The following is a 20,326-nucleotide window of genomic DNA, read 5'->3' on the forward strand; positions in this document are numbered from 1 at the left end:
CAGTATTTGAGTGATAATAATGCAATTATCTCTTTGCCACAAAATGGTATCAAATTCTACCTGTGTATCAATCTTCTCACTGCATCACTAATGTATTCACTGAGGATTGCAGTTTATAAAGTGTGGTCACTTATAGGGGGTTCTGAAGTTAACCCATAGATTGGTAGAGTTGGAAGGACCTCCAGGGTCGATGCAGGAATCACTAAACCATCTCAGAGATGTCTGTCCAGCCTCTGAAGACTTCCATTGAAGGAGAACTCGCCACCTCTCGTGGGAGGCTATTCCACTCATTGATCACCTGGCACCTGAGAGGCTCTGCCAATGTCCATTCCAGCAAAATCTTCCATTCTGAGCTTTGCACTGTGCTTGAGAAGTAGTTTCTAACCACATATAGGATATTGGTGAAATCAGATGAGATTGCATAACAAATTGTGGGGTCCTTTTCCTCTTAATTGCCCTTTTGAAAGTAAAAACTTGAGGCGAAGTCAATATTTTAACTGAAAAAAAAAAATCATTTCTGTAGGCTAATGTTACACAATTCTGTGGATTTAAAATACTCACTACACCCCTAAACGAATTGTTCAAGAGGTGTACTTTCCAAAATGGGGTCACGTGGGTTGTGCTTTTTTGGCACCATAGCGGCTCCTCAAATGCAACATGGCACCTGCATTGGTCTATTCCTGCCAAATTTGCGTTTGAGTAGCGCTCCTGTCCTTGCAAGCCCTGCCGTGCGTGCCCAAACAGTAGTTTTCCACCACATATGGGGTATTGGCGTATTTTTTCTCAAATTAATGCAAAAAATATTGCCCTAAATTTTATCAGAAAGTACAATGTCTCAAAACAAAAAATCTCCAAATTAGTGGCATCCGTTGAAGTGTTCCAGAGTTCTTACCGTATAGTGACACTGAACAGAGTTGTAAAATTTTGCTTGGTCAGGTAGGTGAAAAACATAAGAACTAATTTGAAAGCAAATAGATTGTGCCACCATAAAGTAATCAACTGTTAAAGGCATGACATTGTATTTTATTGTAGAAGAGGCGCTTCTTGGGGAGAACAGCTGTGACAAGTGATACAAAACAGGGGTACAGTATACACATAGATTTTTGTTGCCCCTTACTTATTACACTCTTAGGCTAGTTTCACACTTGCGTTGAACGGTATCCGTTGCGTTGTGTGACGGATGCAACGGATGTATTACATATAGTGGCACAACGGATGCTGCAAAACAACGGAATCAGTTTTGAATTTTTTTTTTTTTACAGTTTTACCGGCGGCAGACTATTGTGAACGATCCGCTGAGTGCTCCCTGCAGCCAGCCGCCGGGTGATCAGCTGAGCGCTGTCACTTGCGGGCGGGCGCTCAGCTGAGCGCTGTCACTTGCCGGCAGGCGCTCAGCTGAGCGCTGTAACTTGCCGGCAGGCGCTCAGCTGAGCGCTGTCACTTGCCGGCAGGCGCTCAGCTGAGCGCTGTCACTTGCCGGCAGGCGCTCAGCTGAGCGCTGTCACTTGCCGGCAGGCGCTCAGCTGAGCGCTGTCACTTGCCGGCAGGCGCTCAGCTGAGCGCTGTCCACTTGCCGGCAGGCGCTCAGCTGAGCGCTGTCACTTGCCGGCAGGCGCTCAGCTGAGCGCTGTCACTTGCCGGCAGGCGCTCAGCTGAGCGCTGTCACTTGCCGGCAGGCGCTCAGCTGAGCGCTGTCACTTGCCGGCAGGCGCTCAGCTGAGCGCTGTAAACTTACCGGCGGGCGCTCAGCTGAACGTTCGGACACCGCGAGCAAAATAAAGTTTGTGATTTTAGAAAAGAAAAAAGAGCATGCGCAGTGAAATCCAGAGGATTCCGCTGCTCAAAACAACGTTGCATGCTGTGTTCCTCCCGCTGGGGCGGAAGCAACGGAGCGTCGCCCAGCGGAAGCAACGCAGGTCCTTTTGGTACAATCCGTCAACCATACAAGTCTATGGGAAACAGCGGAATCCGTTAACGGATTCTGCTGTTTTTCAAAAGGGCGGATTGTAACGGAAGGAAAACAACGCAAGTGTGAAAGTACCCTTAAACGGTTTCCAGCCCTGTTAAACTGAATGGTCATCCTTTTTAATAGGTCTTCAATACTAGATCAGTTTGGGTTTGATGCTTGACACCACACTGATTATTGATCTTGAGCGAGTGCTGCTGCCTCTTCAGTGTTTTCTTTCCAGGCTGGATAGTAATGTCTTGCACTGTATTTCTTGTACTGTTGTAGTTCCTGTCCAATTCACTTGAATAGTACTACAAAAATGATTGCTGAAGAGGATGCCAAGGCTGATGAAAATTAATCTTTGTCTTAACTTTAGAGCAACTAAACATATGTGATCTACTAATTAAAACTATGTAAAATGCGCTGTTCTTGACGGTTTTTTGGTTTTTTTTTTTTACCTCTTAAATGTATTTGATTTTGTTTCAGAGGGTCTTACTGACGTCATATTTATATCATCAGCCAGATGATAAGAAAAAGAATAGAGGTTTCTGCTTTCTTGAATATGAGGATCACAAAACAGCTGCTCAAGCTAGACGTCGGCTAATGAGTGGCAAAGTAAAAGTATGGGGCAATGTTGTGACAGTGGAGTGGGCAGACCCTATTGAAGATCCTGATCCAGAAGTCATGGCAAAGGTAATAGAATATCAAATAGGTACTTTTCAGAATAGTTGACACTTTTTAGTTGTTTTTTTTTCCCCTTCCCTTCCTCAGGTTTTCCTTTTTAAGTTTTAATGTTTTTTCCAACCTTTGTAGTGATGATAAATAACTGGCATGTAAAATTGCCTTAATGTAATGGGGTACAAAATTCAAAGAGTAAAAGGGCCAAAGCCATATATCAGATTCAAAGTTTACCCTTCATGTCATAGTTTAAGATAGAGAGCGATATACATACATACATACATACATACATACATACATACATACATACATACATACATACATACATACATACATACATACATACATAATTATAGAGCTTGGAGAGGGTTAGAGCTGGAGAGGGAGATAGAGATATCTACACATACATACAGACCAAGACAGACAGACTGGGAGAGAGACAGTTACCGTATTTTTCGCTTATAAGACACACTTTTGTTCCCCCAAACTTTGGGGGAAAGTAGGGGGGTGCGTCTTATAAGCCGAATATACGGGGGGGGGGGGGAGTATATATATAATATAATGTGTACATTATATATATATATATATATATATATAATATATATATATAATATATATAATATATATATATATATATATATATATATATATATATATATATAATGTACACTGCAAGGTCTAGGGAAGGTGGGAGTGCTGTGCTGAGGGCAGGTGAACGCTGCGGCGGCAGCGTTTGATCTCCTGCTCCCGCTCATATAATATGCACAGCCGCTGTCCATCTCCGGTGGTGCTGAAATCGCATTGCAGTGACGGGCTGGGGGAGCGGTGCATATTATGTCTCTGCGCCCCCCTGTGATGGCACATGCCCCCCCTGTGTTAGATATGGCCCCCATGCTGCTGCTCATTCTAAAATAAAAAAGCTTTACTTACCTCCTCCAGCTTTTCTCCCCGTGTCCCTGCTTCCACTGTGATCAGGCACGCAGAGATCTCAGTCTGCTGTGCCGATCACATGACCGCACTGAGAACCAGGAAGTAAGGAAGAGAAGCACGGAGGGAGATAAACGCTGGAGGAGGTAAGGAAAGAGTGTTTTATTTTACTATGGGCAGCAGCCTGGGGGCGATATCTAACAAAGGGGGACTTGTGCGATCTATAGGGGCCATGGGCCGCACTATGGGGGCGATATCTAATACAGGGGGACTTGTGCGATCTATAGGGGCCATGGGCAGCACTATGGGGGCGATATCTAACACAGGGGGACTTGTGCGATCTATATAGGGGCCATGGGCAGCACTATGGGGGCGATATCTAACACAGGGGAACGTGTGCAATCCATAGGGGACCATAGGCAGCACAGGGGAATGTATGCAATTCATAGGGGGCCATAGGCAGCACAGGGGAATGTATGCAATTCATAGGGGGCCATAGGCAGCACAGGGGAATGTATGCCATCACAAGGGGGCTATATTTAATATAAGGGGGCCATATCCAGATTAACTGGGCTAATTTTAGGATGGGGGGGCTATGAGGGACATATACCCTATATGATTTGTTAGAGGGACACTGGCATAAGATGGACCCCATTTAACATTAAAAAAAAATAAAAATTCTCTTCCTTCACCGAATTTGGGGGTGCATCTTATAATCAGGTGCGTCTTATAAAGCGAAAAATACGGTACTATCCTGGGCAACGCCGGTTGCTACAGCTAGTATGTGTATATAGAATTTATTTACATTTTTTTTTTATTGGTGGCATTAACTGTAGAGGATTGACATCACCTTCAGTCCTTACATCAATTGAAAAGTTTGTCCCACAAAGTTGATTTTAATTAATAGATCTTGGAATAATAAGTTCCACAATTGGATGTGTTTAAAGGGAAAAAAAAATGTTCCTGTGCGAAGATGATCTTATAAATGTGCCCCTGCCATGTGCTGGGACATGGTCTGCTCATATCTCCTATGCCGGGGAAAAAGTAAGACAATACAGAATAGTATCGCAAATTATTTTTTAGCAAGGAAATGTTTTACCTCACAAAAAGAATCAGCTGTGATCCTATGATGTAATGTCGGTATACGCTCTTGTGTCCTCCCTGGCCCAGGAGATGTGGTACGGTCAGACACAGCCATTACACAGCAGGTAGCATATATAAGATTATCTCAGCAAAGAGACCATTTTTATTTATTTTATTTTTTTTTAAACCCAGCCAATTGTGGAACATATTCCAAGATCTATTGATTGACCCCTTCACGACTGCGGGCAGTAAAATTACGTCCTATTTTAACGTGACTTAACGACCAGGGACGTAATTTTACTGCCTAAAGTTCATTTGATTGCCGTGGCCATAGCAACGGCTTTCAAATGATGTCCCCTGCTGTTTCTTACAGCAGGGGACCTTTGCTTCACCCCAGGGGGGGTGGCATCGCCACCCCCCATCGATGATCGATGTGATTGGCTGTTCAAATCTGAACCGCCAACCACATCTTTCGCACTGATTTCGGTAAAAATAATGCCGGAAATAGTGCGATACTGTGAGATCCAGCTATGAGATGCCGTAGCAGGTACAGCAGATCATAGGTGGATCTCAAACATGTCGCCCCTAGCCCCTGCAGCACTGATTGGAGCGATCGTGCTATGACTCACAATCGCTCCAATCAGTGTGCAGTGGGGCAGTTTGATTTGCTGGTGGCCGCCCTCCCCAGGCCTCTGCTGGTCTGGGGACCCTCCCCCAACATGTCTGCAGCGTGCAGCACTGGCTGGTACTAGTGGTACCACGCTGCCGCTGCTGTCACGTCACGGAGCAGGAGCGGTGAGTATTGTGCTCACCTTGCAGCCCCTGCGCGCTTCTGTGATTGCTCCTGCGCGCTCCCGTAATGGCCCCTGCCCGTGCCCCCCTGCGATCTGCCCCCCCGACATCCCAATCTGCCGGCCTCCCCCGTGATCTCTATTCTGCAGCTCCTCCGGTATCCCCCTCCCCCTCTGCTGCCCCCCCTCCCCCTCTGCTGCCCCCCCTCCCCCTCTGCTGCCCCCCCTCCCCCTCTGCTGCCCCCCCTCCCCCTCTGCTGCCCCCCCCTCTGCTGGCCCCCCCTCCCCCTCTGCTGCCCCCCTCCCCCTCTGCTGCCCCCCCTCCCCCCCTCCCCCTCTGCGGCCCCCCCTCCCCCTCTGCTGCCCCCCCTCCCCCCCTCCCCCTCTGCGGCCCCCCCTCCCCCTCTGCGGCCCCCCCTCCCCCTCTGCTGCCCCCCCTCCCCCTCTGCTGGCCCCCCCCTCCCCCTCTGCTGCCCCCCCTCCCCCTCTGCTGGCCCCCCCTCCCCCTCTGCTGGCCCCCCCTCCCCCTCTGCTGGCCCCCCCTCCCCCTCTGCTGTCCCCCCCGACGTCCTCTTACCTGTCTTCACCGGCCGATCACATCTGCCTCCATCGCTGGGTCCTTCTTCCTGGGTCTTCTGCTGAACTGTCCAACTTGCTGGCTGCTGTTGTAAAGCTGTTCCTCCTGCTAATCCTCTGGGTACTGTGAGTATAACTTTTTTTTTTTTTTTCTTTTTCCTCTATCCCCTGTCCATTTTTACACCTTATGCGTCCGTGCGTCCCGCCGAGCGCTGATCAGGGATGCAGATAACGTATCTGCATCTGTGGTCGGTTTTCGGCGGGACTTTTTTTCCCGTATTCCCGACGCTTTTTGTATCGCATCAGTCCGTGCGTCCTGCCGAGCGCTGATCAGGGATGCACACTCAATTTTTGGCGTGACAAAAAGCATCGGGGATACAGAAAAAGTCACGCCAAAAATTGAGCAGGGATGCCGATCCGTTATGTGCATCCCTGATCAGCGCTCTGCAGGACGCACGGACTGATGCGATACAAAAAGCGTCGGGGATACGGAAAAAAAAGTATCGCATCTGTCCGTGCTTCCTGCTGAGCGCGGATCAGCATCCCTGCTCAATTTTTGGTGTGACTTTTTTTTTTCCGTATCCCCAGCGCTTTTTGTATCTCATCGGACCGTGCCTCCTGCAGCGGCCGATCAGTGCACTGTGTCTGTGCGTTTGAAAAGTCAAATGGCGTTCCTTGTCTTCTGAGCCCCGCCATGCGCCCAAACAATTGATTTCCACCTCATATGAGGTATCTGCATACTCGGGGAAAAATTGCACAATAAGTTTTATGGTGCATTTTTTCCTGATACCGTTGTAAAAAGAAAAAAAAAGCTACCTTGTTGCTGCAAAAATTAAAAAAAAAAATAAAAAAAAAAAACAAATTTCACGGTTCAACGTTATCAACTTTCAGTGGAGCCCTTGGGGGTACAAGGGGCTCACTAAACATCTAGATAAATTCCTTGAGGGGTCTAGTTCCAAAATGGGGTAATTTGTGGGGGAGCTCCACTATTTAGGCACCATAGGGGGGGGGTCTAAAAACGTGACATGGCGTCCGCTAATGATTCCAACCAATTTTTCTGTCAAATGGTGCCCTTCTCTTCTGAGCCCTGCCATGCGCCCAACAATTACTTTCTTTGTCGCTCCATTGGGAGACCCAGACAATTGGGTGTATAGCTTCTGCCTCCGGAGGCCACACAAAGTATTACACTTAAAAGTGTAAACCCCTCCCCTCTGCTATACACCCTCCCGTGCATCACTGGCTCCTCAGTTTTCATGCTTTGTGCGAAGGAGGCTGACATCCACGCATAGCTCCACATCTTAGTCAGCAGCAGCTGCTGACTAGGTCGGATGGAAGAAAAGAGGGCCCATATTGGGCCCCCAGCATGCTCCCTTCTCACCCCACTCTGGTCGGCGGTGTTGTTAAGGTTGAGGTACTCATTGCGAGTACATAGGCAGGAGCCACATGCTGTTTTCCTTCCCCATCCCTATAGGGCTCTGGGTGAAGTGGGATCCTAATCGGTCTCCAGGCACTGAGACCGTGCTCCCTCCGCAGCCCCTGGGGAATCTGCTGGATAGGAGCCGAGTATCATCAGGGACAAGGCCCTGCTACTGTGAGGTACTCTGTGTCCCCGTGGGGACCGCGCATGGAGCGCTTGTGCCATACACACTGCAGCACTGGGACTACCGGGACTACCGCGCCGGCCGCGCTTATAACTTTAGTCCCCGGCTTTTGCGGCCTAGTTTCGCTTATTCCCGCCCACAGGCCTGCCAGTCAGGGGAAGGGCGGGACGCTGCACAAGACGTCAGTGCTGAGGGCAGGAGCATACTCTGTATCCTCCTCCCCCCTCACTCAGCACAGTGGGGCACTAGATTCCCGCACTTTCTAGGGCACGCCCACGGCCCCCTCCTCCCCACAGAACGCCGGCAGCCATTCCTGTCAGCAATTCTGACGCTGGAGAGGAGAGACAACACTGAGAGGCCTAGGCAGGGATTCTGGTGATCACACAACCGCTTGTGCGGTCGGTAAGCAGCACCTGAGGTGCTGGCCCCACTGAGTGCCGAAGTGTTATATATATATATATATATATATATATATATATATATATATATATATATATATATATATATATATATATATATATATATATATATATATATATATATATATATATATATATATATATATATATATATATATATATATATATATATACTTACTTGTATACTTGATTTACACTGTATGGTCGCACTGTGCATTTTTGGCTACTACTGGAGAAGCCGTACAGTCCAGGCTGGTGATTCAGCCCGGGCACTGTTCAATCATTAAACCGCCCCCGGACCTGCCAGTCAGGGGGAAGGGCGACACAGTCGGGCTGACGCCGACAGTGAGGGCCGGAGCACACTTCGCTGTCCTCCGCCCCCCTCACTAAGCACGCTGATCCCCGCAAGTTACTCAGTGTCCCCTTGGGGACGGTGCAGAGAGCACCTTGGCCTCAGACTTGGCGACCACCGCGCCGACCGCGCCTGCTTGCCGGCCGCGGTCTGTAACTTTAGCTCCCGGCTTTTGCGGCCTAGCGCCTTAAACTCCTGTCCCTGGGCCTGCCAGTCAGGGGGAAGGGCGGGACGGTCAGTCGGAGGCTAGCAGTGAGGGCTGGAGCACACTTGGTGTCCTCCGCCCCCCTCACTTTTCACTCAGGGTACCAGAGGGGGTTATGCCCACGGCTCCCCCCTCCACTGTATACGCCGACAGCCATATTTTCAGCAGCACATACTGCTTCAGGGTCGGTTCACCAGGGGGTTTCTTCTCGATGCTGGGCCCCCTAGAGTGATTAACTGTATATGTGATGAACTGTATATATGGATATATAATGTTTGTATGCAGTTTCACAGTTCGGCTGTACATATGTATCCTCAGTGGTCACTGTGAACATTGCTCGGGCCATGTGGCACTCGCTCAGCCGGAGACGGGGGCACTGGTTGAGCTCCGCCGGCGTTCCCTGTCCAGGCGGCAGGGACAGAGTTGCAGTTTTTGCTGAGAAACTCTCTGGGCCATTTTCACTATCCATGTCTCAGGCTATGGACAAATGGTCGGCTAAGAGACTAGGAGTTTGCAGTCCAGACCGGCCCCTTACACAGGCCCCGGGCACTGCGGGATCGCCCCAGGCCTCTATCGGTCTGCGACGAAGCGTGTTCCTGGGGTGGCCTCTAGTTATTACGTGGGAACTCCAGCACGAACCGCAGTCCCAATCCGGCTAAGCAGCCTTGCTTGGAATCTTCCCCGACTTCTCCAAGGGTCTCAGCTTGAGGACCCTCTAGAGGATGGGGCGGAGGTCGCAACCCAGGACTCTGTCCGGACGTGGCTCTTAAGGCTTCACAGATACTGTCCAGAAGCACACCTTCCCGGACAAGCGTTTTACTGAACGCCTTATAACACACGTTGTCCCTTCCCCTCTGACGTTGTTAAGGCTTGGGCTCAGTGTCATAAGGTGCCCTCCAGCCTCTTGACTGGCGGCTAGATCAGTAGTAGCAGTGGCTGGCGAGTCCACGCTCAAGAATGCCACGTACAGACAGATAGAACTCCTAATGAGATCCATCTATGAAGCCATAGGCGCGTCCGTTGCCCCAGCCTTTGCAGGGGTGGGCACTCCAGGCTATCTCAGCTGCTCTGTCTGAGATCAAGGCGGTCTTCCGGTGCTCCGCAATTAGCATCTTTGACGTTTCAGGCGGTGGTATTTTCATCATCCGCCGTGCACAGAGAACCTTTTCTGCATCCAGGTCAGGGGAGTGGTCCCCACATGGCCAAGACCGATGTAGGAGGCATTCTGTCTTACGGTCACAGGATAGAGCTCAGTTCTCGTCCTCCGACTCGTTGCTTCAGAGCATCTCCGTCCCCCGAGCGAGCCGAGGCACGTTTCCAGGCGGTGAACACTCCAAAAGCAGGAGGAGTTGCGATCCTCGTTCCCCTTCAAGAACGTAGTCGCGGCTTTTTACTCCAGCTGGTTCGTGGTACCAGATAGGACGGATCACTCCGGCCCGTTCTGGACTTCACACTGCTCAACGGACAGGGAACCTGACGGTTCCGGATGGAATTTCTCCGCTTGCCATCGCCCTTGATGGCCCAAGGAGGCTTCTTAGCGTCAATCGACATCAGGGATACTTATCTCCACGTGCCGATTGTACCAGAATATCAGCGCTTCCTGCGCTGCGCCTAGCGGTCCTACTATCTCAGGCAATGTACTGGTCAGGGCCCCCTCTCGGATGGCATGGCATCACAGCCTGAACATTGTTCATACTCTATCAGCGATAGTGAAGCTTCTGCTGGACAAACAGCGTTCACTACAGACAGGGGTGCAACCGCTCCTTCGAGCCCAGTCACACCCTTTGAGGCGCCTCATGCATTTCCTAGAGAAGTTGGTGGCAGCAATGGAGGCAGCTCCGTTTGCGCAGATTCATCTGCGCCCACTTCAATGGGACTTTCTCCACAAATGGGACAGCGTCCCTCGACAGGAACGTTGCTCCTTCTCGGGCAGCCAAGACCTCCCTTCAGTGGCGGCTTCTTCCCACTTCTTCTCGAAGGAAAAGTCCTTCCTGCCCACATCCTGGGCTGTGGTCACGGCGGACGTGAGTCTGTCAGGGGGTCTTCCTCCACCACAGGGCTCAGGGTACATGTACTCAGCAGAGTCCTCCCTACAGATCAATGTTCTGGAGGGAAGGGCAGTGTCTAGCCCTATAAGCGTTCCAGCCATGGCTGGAAGATAGGCAGATCCGAATTCAGTCGGACTACGCCACGGCGGTGGCATACATCAACCGCCAAGGCGGCACAAGCAGTCGGCAAGCCTTCCAGCAAGTCCGGCGGATTCTGCTGTGGGTGGAAGCCACAGCCTCCACCATCTCCGCAGCTCACATCCCGGGCGTAGAAAACTGGGAAGCAGACTTTCTCAGTCGCCAGGGCATGGACACAGGGAATGGTCTCTTCGACCGGACGTGTTTCAGAGATTTGTTGCCGCTGGGGAAGCTGGACGTCGACCTATTGACGTTCCGGCACAACAACAAGCTCCCGGCATTCATGGCACGTTCTCAAGATCACAGAGCTATGGCGGCAGACGCATTAGTTCAGGATTGGTCGCAGTTTCCACTGCCTCACGCATTTCCCCCTCTGGCGATGCTGCCCAGAGTGTTACGCAAGATCAGATCCGACTGCCGCCGCGCCATCCTCGCTGGCCGAGGAGGTCGTGGTACCCGGACCTGTGGCATCTCACGGTAGGCTAACCGTGGACACTACCAGACCGGCCAGACTTGCTGTCTCAAGGGCCGTTTTTTCCATCTGAATTCTGCGGCCCTCAACCTGACTGCGTAGCCATTGAATCCTGGATCCTAGCGTCTTCAGAGTTATCTCAAGAGGTCATTGCCACTATGAGACAGGCCAGGAAACCAACGTCCGCCAAGATCTACCACAGGACGTGGAAGATTTTCTTATCCTGGTGCTCTGATCAGAGTTTTACTCTCTGGCCATTCACCTTGCCCACTTTCTGTCCTTCCTTCAATCCGGAATGGAAAAGGGCTTGTCTCTCCTTACAAGCGTCGGCTAGAACCCTGGGATCGGAACAGGGTGATACCGGCTCTTCGGAAACCACCCTTCGAGCCAATGAGGAATATTCTCTTTCACGCCTTTCGCAGAAGGTGGTCTTCCTAGTGGCAGTCACGGCACTCCGCAGAGTGTCTGACATAGCAGCGCTGTCATGCAAAGCCCCCCTTCCTGGTGTTTCACCAGGACAAGGTGGTTCTGCGTCCGGTTCCGGAATTTCCCCCGAAGGTGGTATCCTCTGTTCATCTCAATCAGGATATCTTCTTACCTTCTTTCTGTCCTCATCCGGTTCACCAACGTGAAAAGGATTGGCACTTGTTAGGTCTGGTGAGAGCACTCAGACTCTACTATTCACGTACGGCGCCCCTGCGCCGCTCGGATGCACTCTTTGTCCTTGTCGCTAGCCAGCGTAAAGGGTCACAAGCTCCCAAGTCAACTTGGCTCGGTGGATCAAGGAACCAATTCTTGAAGCCTACCGTTCTGCTGGGCTTCCGGTTCCTTCGGGGCTGAAGGCCCATTCTGCCAGAGCCGTGGGTGCGTCCTGGGCGTTGCTGCACCAGGCTACGGCTCAGCAGGTGTGTCAGACGACTACCTGGTTGAGTCTGCACGCTTTCATGAAGCACTATCTAGTGCATACCTACGCTCGGCAGATGCCAGCTTAGGTAGGCGAGTCCTTCAGGCGGCGGTTGCCCACCTGTAGGAAGGAGCCGTTTTACGGCTCTTTTTACCGAGGTATTCTTTTACCCACCCAGGGACTGCTTTTGGACGTCCCAATTGTCTGGGTCTCCCAATGGAGCGACAAAGAAGAAGGGAATTTTGTTTACTTACCGTAAATTCCTTTTCTTCTAGCTCCAATTGGGAGACCCAGCGCCCGCCCCTGTTCCCTTCGGGCTGTTAGTTCTTTGTGTACACATGTTGTTCAGATTGAATTGTTCTTGGTTATGGTTTCAGTTCTCCGAACATCCTTCGGATTGAAGTTACCTTAGACCAATTTATAAGTTTCCTCCTTCCTGCTTTTGCACCAAAACTGAGGAGCCCGTGATGCACGGGAGGGTGTATAGCAGAGGGGAGGGGCCTTACACTTTTAAGTGTAATACTTTGTGTGGCCTCCGGAGGCAGAAGCTATACACCCAATTGTCTGGGTCTCCCAATTGGAGCTAGAAGAAAAGGAATTTACGGTAAGTAAACAAAATTCCCTTCTTCCACCACATGTGAGGTATCTGCGTACTCAGGAGAAATTGCACAATACGTTTTATGGTGCATTTTTTCCCGATACCCTTGTGAAAAAATAAGCTACCTAGTTAAAGCAACAGTTTTGTGGTAAAAACATTTTTTTTTTCTTTTCACGGCTCAATGTTATAAACTTCTGTGAAGCCCCCAGGTGTTCAAAGTGCTCACCAAACATCTAGAAAAATTATTTAAGGGCTCTAGTTTCCAAAATGGGGTCACTTGTGGGGGAGCTCCATTGTTTAGGCACCTCAGGGGGTCTTCAAACCTGACATGGCGTCCGCTAATGAGTGCAGCTAATTTTGCATTCAAAAATTCAAATGGCGCTCCTTCCCTTTCGAGCTCTGCCGTGCACCCAAACATTTGATTTCTACCACATATGAGGTATCTGCGTACTCAGGAGAAAATGGACAATACATTTTATGTTGCATTTTCTTCAGCGCTCTATTGGGAGACCCAGACGATTGGGGTATAGCTACTGCCCTCCGGAGGCCACACAAAGCACTACACTAAAAAGTGCAAGGCCCCTCCCCTTCTGGCTATACCCCCCCGTGGTATCACGGGTTCTCCAGTTTTCAAGCTTTGTGCGAAGGAGGTCAGACATCCACGCATAGCTCCACAGATTTTAGTCAGCAGTAGCTGCTGACTATTTCGGATGGAAGAAAAGAGGGCCCATATAGGGCCCCCAGCATGCTCCCTTCTCACCCGTTGATGGTGTTGTAAGGTTGAGGTACCTATTGCTGGTACGGAGGCTGGAGCCCACATGCTGTTTTCCTTCCCCATCCCCCTGGGGGGCTCTGAGGAAGTGGGATCCTGCCGGCCTCAAAGCTCTGACGCCGGGCTCCATCCACAGACCCATTTGAACCTGCTGGATACGGAGCTGGAGTACCGTTCAGGGACATGGCCCTGCACCATTACAGGTACTCTGTGTCCCCGTACACACAGGCACAGCACACTCCAGACTTGCTGGGTGTGCTAGTGCGCCGGGGACAGTAAAGGGTTACAGTCACTGCAGCTTTGCTGAGTGACTTTGTGTTTTGGGAACTACCGCGCCGGACGCTCCGGGAGCGGCGGCGCGACTGGGACTTGTAGTTCGCCGGGGACTGGGCGCCGACCGCGCTTTTATGGCGGCGGCGCTTATAACTCCAGTCCCCGGCTTCTGCGGCCTAGTGCCGCTTCGTTCCCGCCCCCTCCCTGTCACTCAGGGAAGGGGACAGACGCTGAGCAATCAGCAGCGCCGAGGGCTGGAGCCTTTTTACATGCTCCAGCCCTCTCACTGCACACTGTCGGACGCCGGATTCCCGCTCTGCCTTGGGAGCACGCCCACGGCCCGCCCCTCCTCACACGAGCTGGGGAAGAAGCCGGCAGCCATTACTGCATCGAGCTCGGACTTTCGGCACCAAGGCAGGACGGTGGCGGCCATACACCCGCTTATAGGCGGGCGGTAAGAGGAATGGCTAGACTACAGCAGCAGAAAACCAAGGGTGCTGGGGCACAGGTTTTTTTCTATGCTGCTTGTATTGCATGGGCTGCAGTGTGCATTTGTACTTGTGCTTGTATGCTATACATTGCACTGTATGGTCACTCTTCTGGGCTATATTCCCCTAGATGACTAGTCTACAGCAGCAGAAGAGCAGAGGTGCCAGGGCACAGGCTTCTATGCTGCTTGTATTGCTTGTGCTGCAGTGTTCATTTGTACTTGTGCTTGTATGCTATACATTGCACTGTAGGGTCACTCTTCTGGGCTATATTCCCCTAGATGACTAGTATACAGCAGCAGAAGAGCAGGGGTGCCAGGGCACAGGCTTCTATGCTGCTTGTATTGCTTGTGCTGCAGTGGTCTTTTGTACTTTATGCCTGTATGCTATACATTGCAATGTACGGTCACCAATCTTGGCTATATACTTCTAGATAGCTAGTCGGCAGCGGCAAAAAAGCAACACAGATTTCAGTGCTGTTTTTACTACATGGGATGCTGTTCATGACACCGTCCCATTGTGTGCATGCGCCCCTGTAGCACGTCGTCTGCCGGGGTCTCTAGCACTTCGTCTGCCGGGGCTCTACTAGTTGTGGCCAAAGAAACCTCCTGTCAACCCTGTCCATGGACAGGGACGGAGTAGTCATAATATAGAGACTTGCACCCATGGGCAATCTACTTGACCAAAAGGCAGCTCTTCAGGGCTTTGATACTGACATCGCTCTCAATCCGGATACACCGGGTGGTAACGCCATACGGAATGATCCTATACCGTCCATCAATGGAAGGTTGGATCTTTCTCCCTCAGCTCCCCCAGTGGAGATAGGAGACGAACAGGAGAAGTTCCTTTTCAGTATCTCACGCAGATATTGAGTATTTTTCTGGCCACGCTGACTTCAGAGAAGCAGTCCAGGAACACCACGCTTACCAGATAAGCGTCTTCTCCAAACGTTTTTAGGATACACGTTATCCCTTTTTCCCCTGACGTGGTCAGCGCTGGACCCAGGGTCCAAAGGTGGATTCTACAATCTCCAGGCTTGCATATAGAGCCATAGTTGCACTGGAGATGGGGCTTCACTTAAAGATGCCATTCACAGACAGATGGACTCTGGTTGAAATCTGTCTAGGAGGCTATCGGCGTGTCGGTTGCTCCGGCATCCACAGCCGTATTGGCAACCTAACCTTTTCAGCTGTTCTTGCGCAGCTGACCTTGAGCAGGGACATCTGTACCGCAGAGGCGTCCGTAACCCCGCAATGTCTGCACTGCGACTTACCCTGTTAATACTGTCCTAAAAGTACAGTCGAGGTTTCGGTCCTTCCCAAGTTCCGGCAGGTCCCAATTGTCCTCGTGCAAAAGGGCTACAAAACCTCAGACGGGCTCAGATTCCGGCCGGGCTCAATCTCGCCCAAGGAAGGCAGTCGGAGGAACCGCTACCAAGGCGGTCTCCTCAGGACTCTCAGCTCTCTCTCTCTCTCTCCGCATCCGCGGTTGATGGCAGACTCCCCCGCCTTTGGCGACATTTAGCTGCCACAGGTCACAGACCGGTGGGTGACGGACATTGTGCTCACGTGCACAGGACAGTGTTCTGTTCTCGTCCTCCGACTCCATTCTTCAGAACGGCCCCACCTCTCCACCGAGCAGATGCCCTGCTGCAGGCGGTGGACGCTCTAAGAGCAGAAGGAGTGGTGATCCCTGTCCCCCCTCAGGAACGAGGGCGAGGGTTTGTACTCCAATCTCTTTGTGGCTCCAAAAAATGGACGGTTCCTTCCGTCCTGTTCTGGTTCTGAAACTGCTCAACGAGTATGCGAACGCCAGGCGGTTCCGGATGGGATCCCTCCGATCCGTCATTGCCTCAATGTCTCGAGGAGACTTCCTTGCCTCAACAGACATCAAAGATGCCTATCTCCACGTGCCAATTGCTACGGAGCACCAACGTTTTCTACGTTTTGTGATAGGAGACGAACATCTTCTGTTCGTAGCTCTGCCATTCAGTCTGGCGACAGCCCCACGGGTGTTCACCAAGGTCATGGCAGCAGTGGTAGCAGTCTTGCACTCTCAGGGACACCCGGTGATCCCGTACTTGGACGATCTACTCGTCAAAGCACCCTCCCTCGAGGCATGCCAACGCAGCCTGAATGTTACGCTGGAGACTCTCCAGACTTTCGGGTGGATCATCAATTTGGCAAGGTCAAATCTGTCTCCGACTCAATCACTAACGTATCTCGGCATGGAGTTTCATACTCTATCAGCCATAGTGAAGCTTCCGCTGAACCAGCAGCGTTCACTGCAGACAGAGGTGCAGTCTCTCCTTCAAGGCCAGTCGCACCCCTTAAGGCGCCTCATGCACTTCCTAAGGAAGATGGTGGCAGCCATCGAGGCAGTTCTCTTTGCGCAGTTTCATCTGCGCCAACGGCAATGGGACATTCTCCGCCAATGGGATGGGCAGTCAACCTCCCTGGACGGGAAGTCTCCCTTTCCCTGACGGCCGAGGACTCTCTGCAATAGGGGCTTATTCCCACCTCATTGTCATAGCCCCCATCCTGGGCAGTGGTCACGACAGATACGAGTCTGTCAGGGTGGGGAGCAGTTTGTCTCCGCCACATGGCTCAGGGGACGTGGACTCAGCAGGAGTCCACCCTTCAGATCGATGTGCTGGAAATCGGGGCAGGGTATCTTACCCTATTAGCTTTCCAGAAGTGGCTAGAAAGAGAGCAGATCCGAATCCAGTCGGACATCTCCACAGCAGTGGCATACATCAACCACCAAGGAGGGACACGCAGTCAGCAGCCTTCCAGGAAGTCCGGCGAATCCTCATGTGGGTGGAGGACACAGCATCCACCATATCCGCAGTTCACATCCCGGGCGTAGAAAACTGGGAAGCAGACTTCCTCAGTCGCCAGGGCATGGACGCGGGGGAATGGTCCCTTCACCCGGACGTGTTTCAGGAAATCTGTTGCCGCTGGGGGGTGCCGGACGTCGACCTAATGGCGTCTCGGCACACCAACAAGGTCCCGGCATTTATGGCACGATCGCGCGATCACAGAGCTCTGGCGGCAGACGCCTTAGTGCAAGATTGGTCGCAGTTCCGGCTCACATATGTGTTTCCACCTCTGGCACTCTTGCCCAGAGTACTGCGCAAAAATCAGATCCGATTGCAGCCGCGTCATACTCGTCGCACCAGACTGGCCGAGGAGATCGTGGTACCCGGATCTGTGGCATCTCACGGTCGGCCGACCGGGGTCACTACCAGACCGACCAGACTTACTGTCTCAAGGGCCGGTTTCTCCATCGGAATTCTGCGGCCCTGAACCTGACTGTGTGGCTTTTGTGTCCTGGATCCTAGCGTCTTCAGGATTATCCCAAGGGGTCGTTGCCACCATGAGACAGGCTAGGAAGCCCACGTCTGCTAAGATCTACCACAGAACGTGGAAGATTTTCTTAATCTGGTGCTCTACTCAGGGAGTGTCTCCCTGGCCATTTGCATTGCCTATTTTTCTTTCCTTCCTACAATAGGAGTTAGAAAAGGGCTTGTCGCTAGACTCCCTCAAAGGGCAAGTCTCAGCACTATCCGTGTTTTTTCAGAAGCGTCTAGCACGTCTTTCTAAGGTGCGCACATTCCCGCAGGGGGTTTGTCATATCGTACCCCCGTACAAGCGGCCGTTGGATCCATGGGATCTGAACAGGGTTCTAGTTGCTCTCCAGAAGCCGCCTTTCGAGCCTCTGAAGGAAGTTTCCTTTTCTCGCCTGTCACAGAAGGTGGCGTTTCTCGTTGCGATCACATCGCTTCGGCGAGGGTCTGAGCTGGCAGCTCTGTCATCCAAGGCTCCCTTCCTGGTGTTTCACCAGGACAAGGTAGTGCTGCGCATCATTCCGGAGTTTCTCCCTAAGGTCGTATCCTCGTTTCATCTTAATCAGGATATCTCCTTACCGTCCTTTTGCACTCATCCGGTTCACCGGTATGAGAATGATTTACGTTTGCCAGATCTGGTGAGAGCACTCAGAATCTACATTTCCCGCACGGCGCCCATACGCCGTTCCGATGCCCTTGTCGCTGGTACGCGCAAGAGGTTGCAGGCTTCTAAAGCCACCCTGGCTCGATGGATCAAAGAACCAATTCTGGAAGCCTACCGTTCTGCAGGGCTTCCGGTTCTTTCAGGGCTGAAAGCCCATTCAACCAGAGCCGTGGGTGCGTCCTGGGCGCTACGACACCAGGCTTCGGCTCAACAGGTGTGCCAGGCAGCTACCTGGTCGAGTCTGCACACTTTCACCAAACATTATCAGGTGCATACCTATGCTTCGGCGGATGCCAGCTTAGGTAGAAGAGTCCTGCAGGCGGCAGTGACATCCCCGTAGGGGAGGGCTGTTTTGCAGCTCTAACATGAGGTATCTCTTTACCCACCCAGGGACAGCTTTTGGACGTCCCAATCGTCTGGGTCTCCCAATAGAGCGCTGAAGAAGAAGGGAATTTTGTTACTTACCGTAAATTCCTTTTCTTCTAGCTCTTATTGGGAGACCCAGCACCCGCCCTGTTGTCCTTCGGGATTTCTTGGTTGTTTGCGGGTACACATGTTGTTCATGTTGAACGGTTTTTCAGTTCTCCGACGTTATTCGGAGTTAATTTGTTTAAACCAGTTATTGGCTTTCCTCCTTCTTGCTTTGGCACTAAAACTGGAGAACCCGTGATACCACGGGGGGGTATAGCCAGAAGGGGAGGGGCCTTGCACTTTTTAGTGTAGTGCTTTGTGTGGCCTCCGGAGGGCAGTAGCTATACCCCAATCGTCTGGGTCTCCCAATAAGAGCTAGAAGAAAAGGAATTTACGGTAAGTAACAAAATTCCCTTCTTTTCCCCGATACCCTTGTGAAAAAAAAAGCTACCTAGTTGAATCAACAGTTTTGTGGTAAATTTTTTTATAACGGCTTAACGTTATAAACTTCTGTGAAGCCCCCAGGTGTTCAAAGTGCTCATCAAACATCTAGAAAAATTATTTAAGGACTCTAGTTTCCAAAATGGGGTCACTTGTGGGGGAGCTCCATTGTTTAGGCACCTCAGGGGGTCTTCAAACCCGACATGGCGTCCGCTAATGAGTGCAGCTAATTTTGTTTTCAAAAATTTAAATGGCGCTCCTTCCCTTTTTGACCTCTGCCGTGCGCCCAAACAATTGATTTTTACCCCATATGGGGTATCAGCATACTCAGGAGAAAATGCACAATAAATTGTAGGGTGCACTTTCTCTTTTCTCCCTTGTAAAAATGAAAATTTTATGGCTAAAGTAACATTTTTGTGTTAAAAAGTAAAATTTTCATTTTTTCCTTCCAAATTGCTTTGGTTCCTGTGAAACACCTAAAGGGTTAATAAACTTCTTGGATATGGTTTTGAGCAGTGTGAGGGGTGCAGTTTTTAGAATGGGGTCACTTTTGGGTATTTTCTGTCACCTCGGCCTCTGTCACTTCAAATGTGATGTGGTCCCTAAAAAAAATATTTTGTAAATTTTGTTGGAAAAATTAGAAATTGCTGATGAACTTTGACCCCTTCTAACTTCCTAACGAAAAAAAAATTTGTTTCGAAAATTGCGTAGACAAGTGAGAAATGTTATTTAGTAACTATTTTGTGTGACATATCTCTCAGATTTATGGGCGTAAATTTTCAAAGTTTGAAAATTGCAAAATTTTCAAAATTTTCGCACAATTTCCTAAATTTTCACAAACGCAAAAAGTATCGGCCTAAATTTACAACTGACATGAAGTACAATATGTCACGAAAAAACAATGTCAGAATCGCCAGGATCTGTTGAATTGTTCCAGAGTTATAACCTGTCAAAGTGACACTGGTCAGAATTGCAAAAAATGGCCCGGTCATTAGGGTGTTTTAGTGGCCGGGGGTGAAGGGGTTAAAAACATTAAAATTAATTTTGTTTGTGGGAAAACCTTTTTTCAGTTATATCCTTCAGATAGACATTACACACAAATTAGCCTGTTTTTAAAAAATCTCATTCATATCATGGAAATGGGCTACCAAGCCTAGCTATAGCCACACAATGTGTGTCTTCCAAAGT

General features: G+C 50.6%; 1 protein-coding gene across 1 annotated transcript in view; it reads left to right on the forward strand.

Annotated features, from left to right (window-relative positions):
• The window catches only part of SYNCRIP (synaptotagmin binding cytoplasmic RNA interacting protein), a 113,441-nt gene that overhangs the window by 57,112 nt on the left and 36,003 nt on the right, over positions 1-20,326 (forward strand). Inside the window, 2 exon segments of the mRNA XM_075340156.1 lie at positions 2,435-2,454; positions 2,456-2,641. Of these exon segments, the coding sequence (XP_075196271.1) occupies positions 2,435-2,454; positions 2,456-2,641 (206 nt within the window).

Source organism: Anomaloglossus baeobatrachus, chromosome 3 (assembly GCF_048569485.1).
Source record: "Anomaloglossus baeobatrachus isolate aAnoBae1 chromosome 3, aAnoBae1.hap1, whole genome shotgun sequence".
NCBI classification, from domain to species: Eukaryota; Metazoa; Chordata; class Amphibia; order Anura; family Aromobatidae; genus Anomaloglossus; species Anomaloglossus baeobatrachus.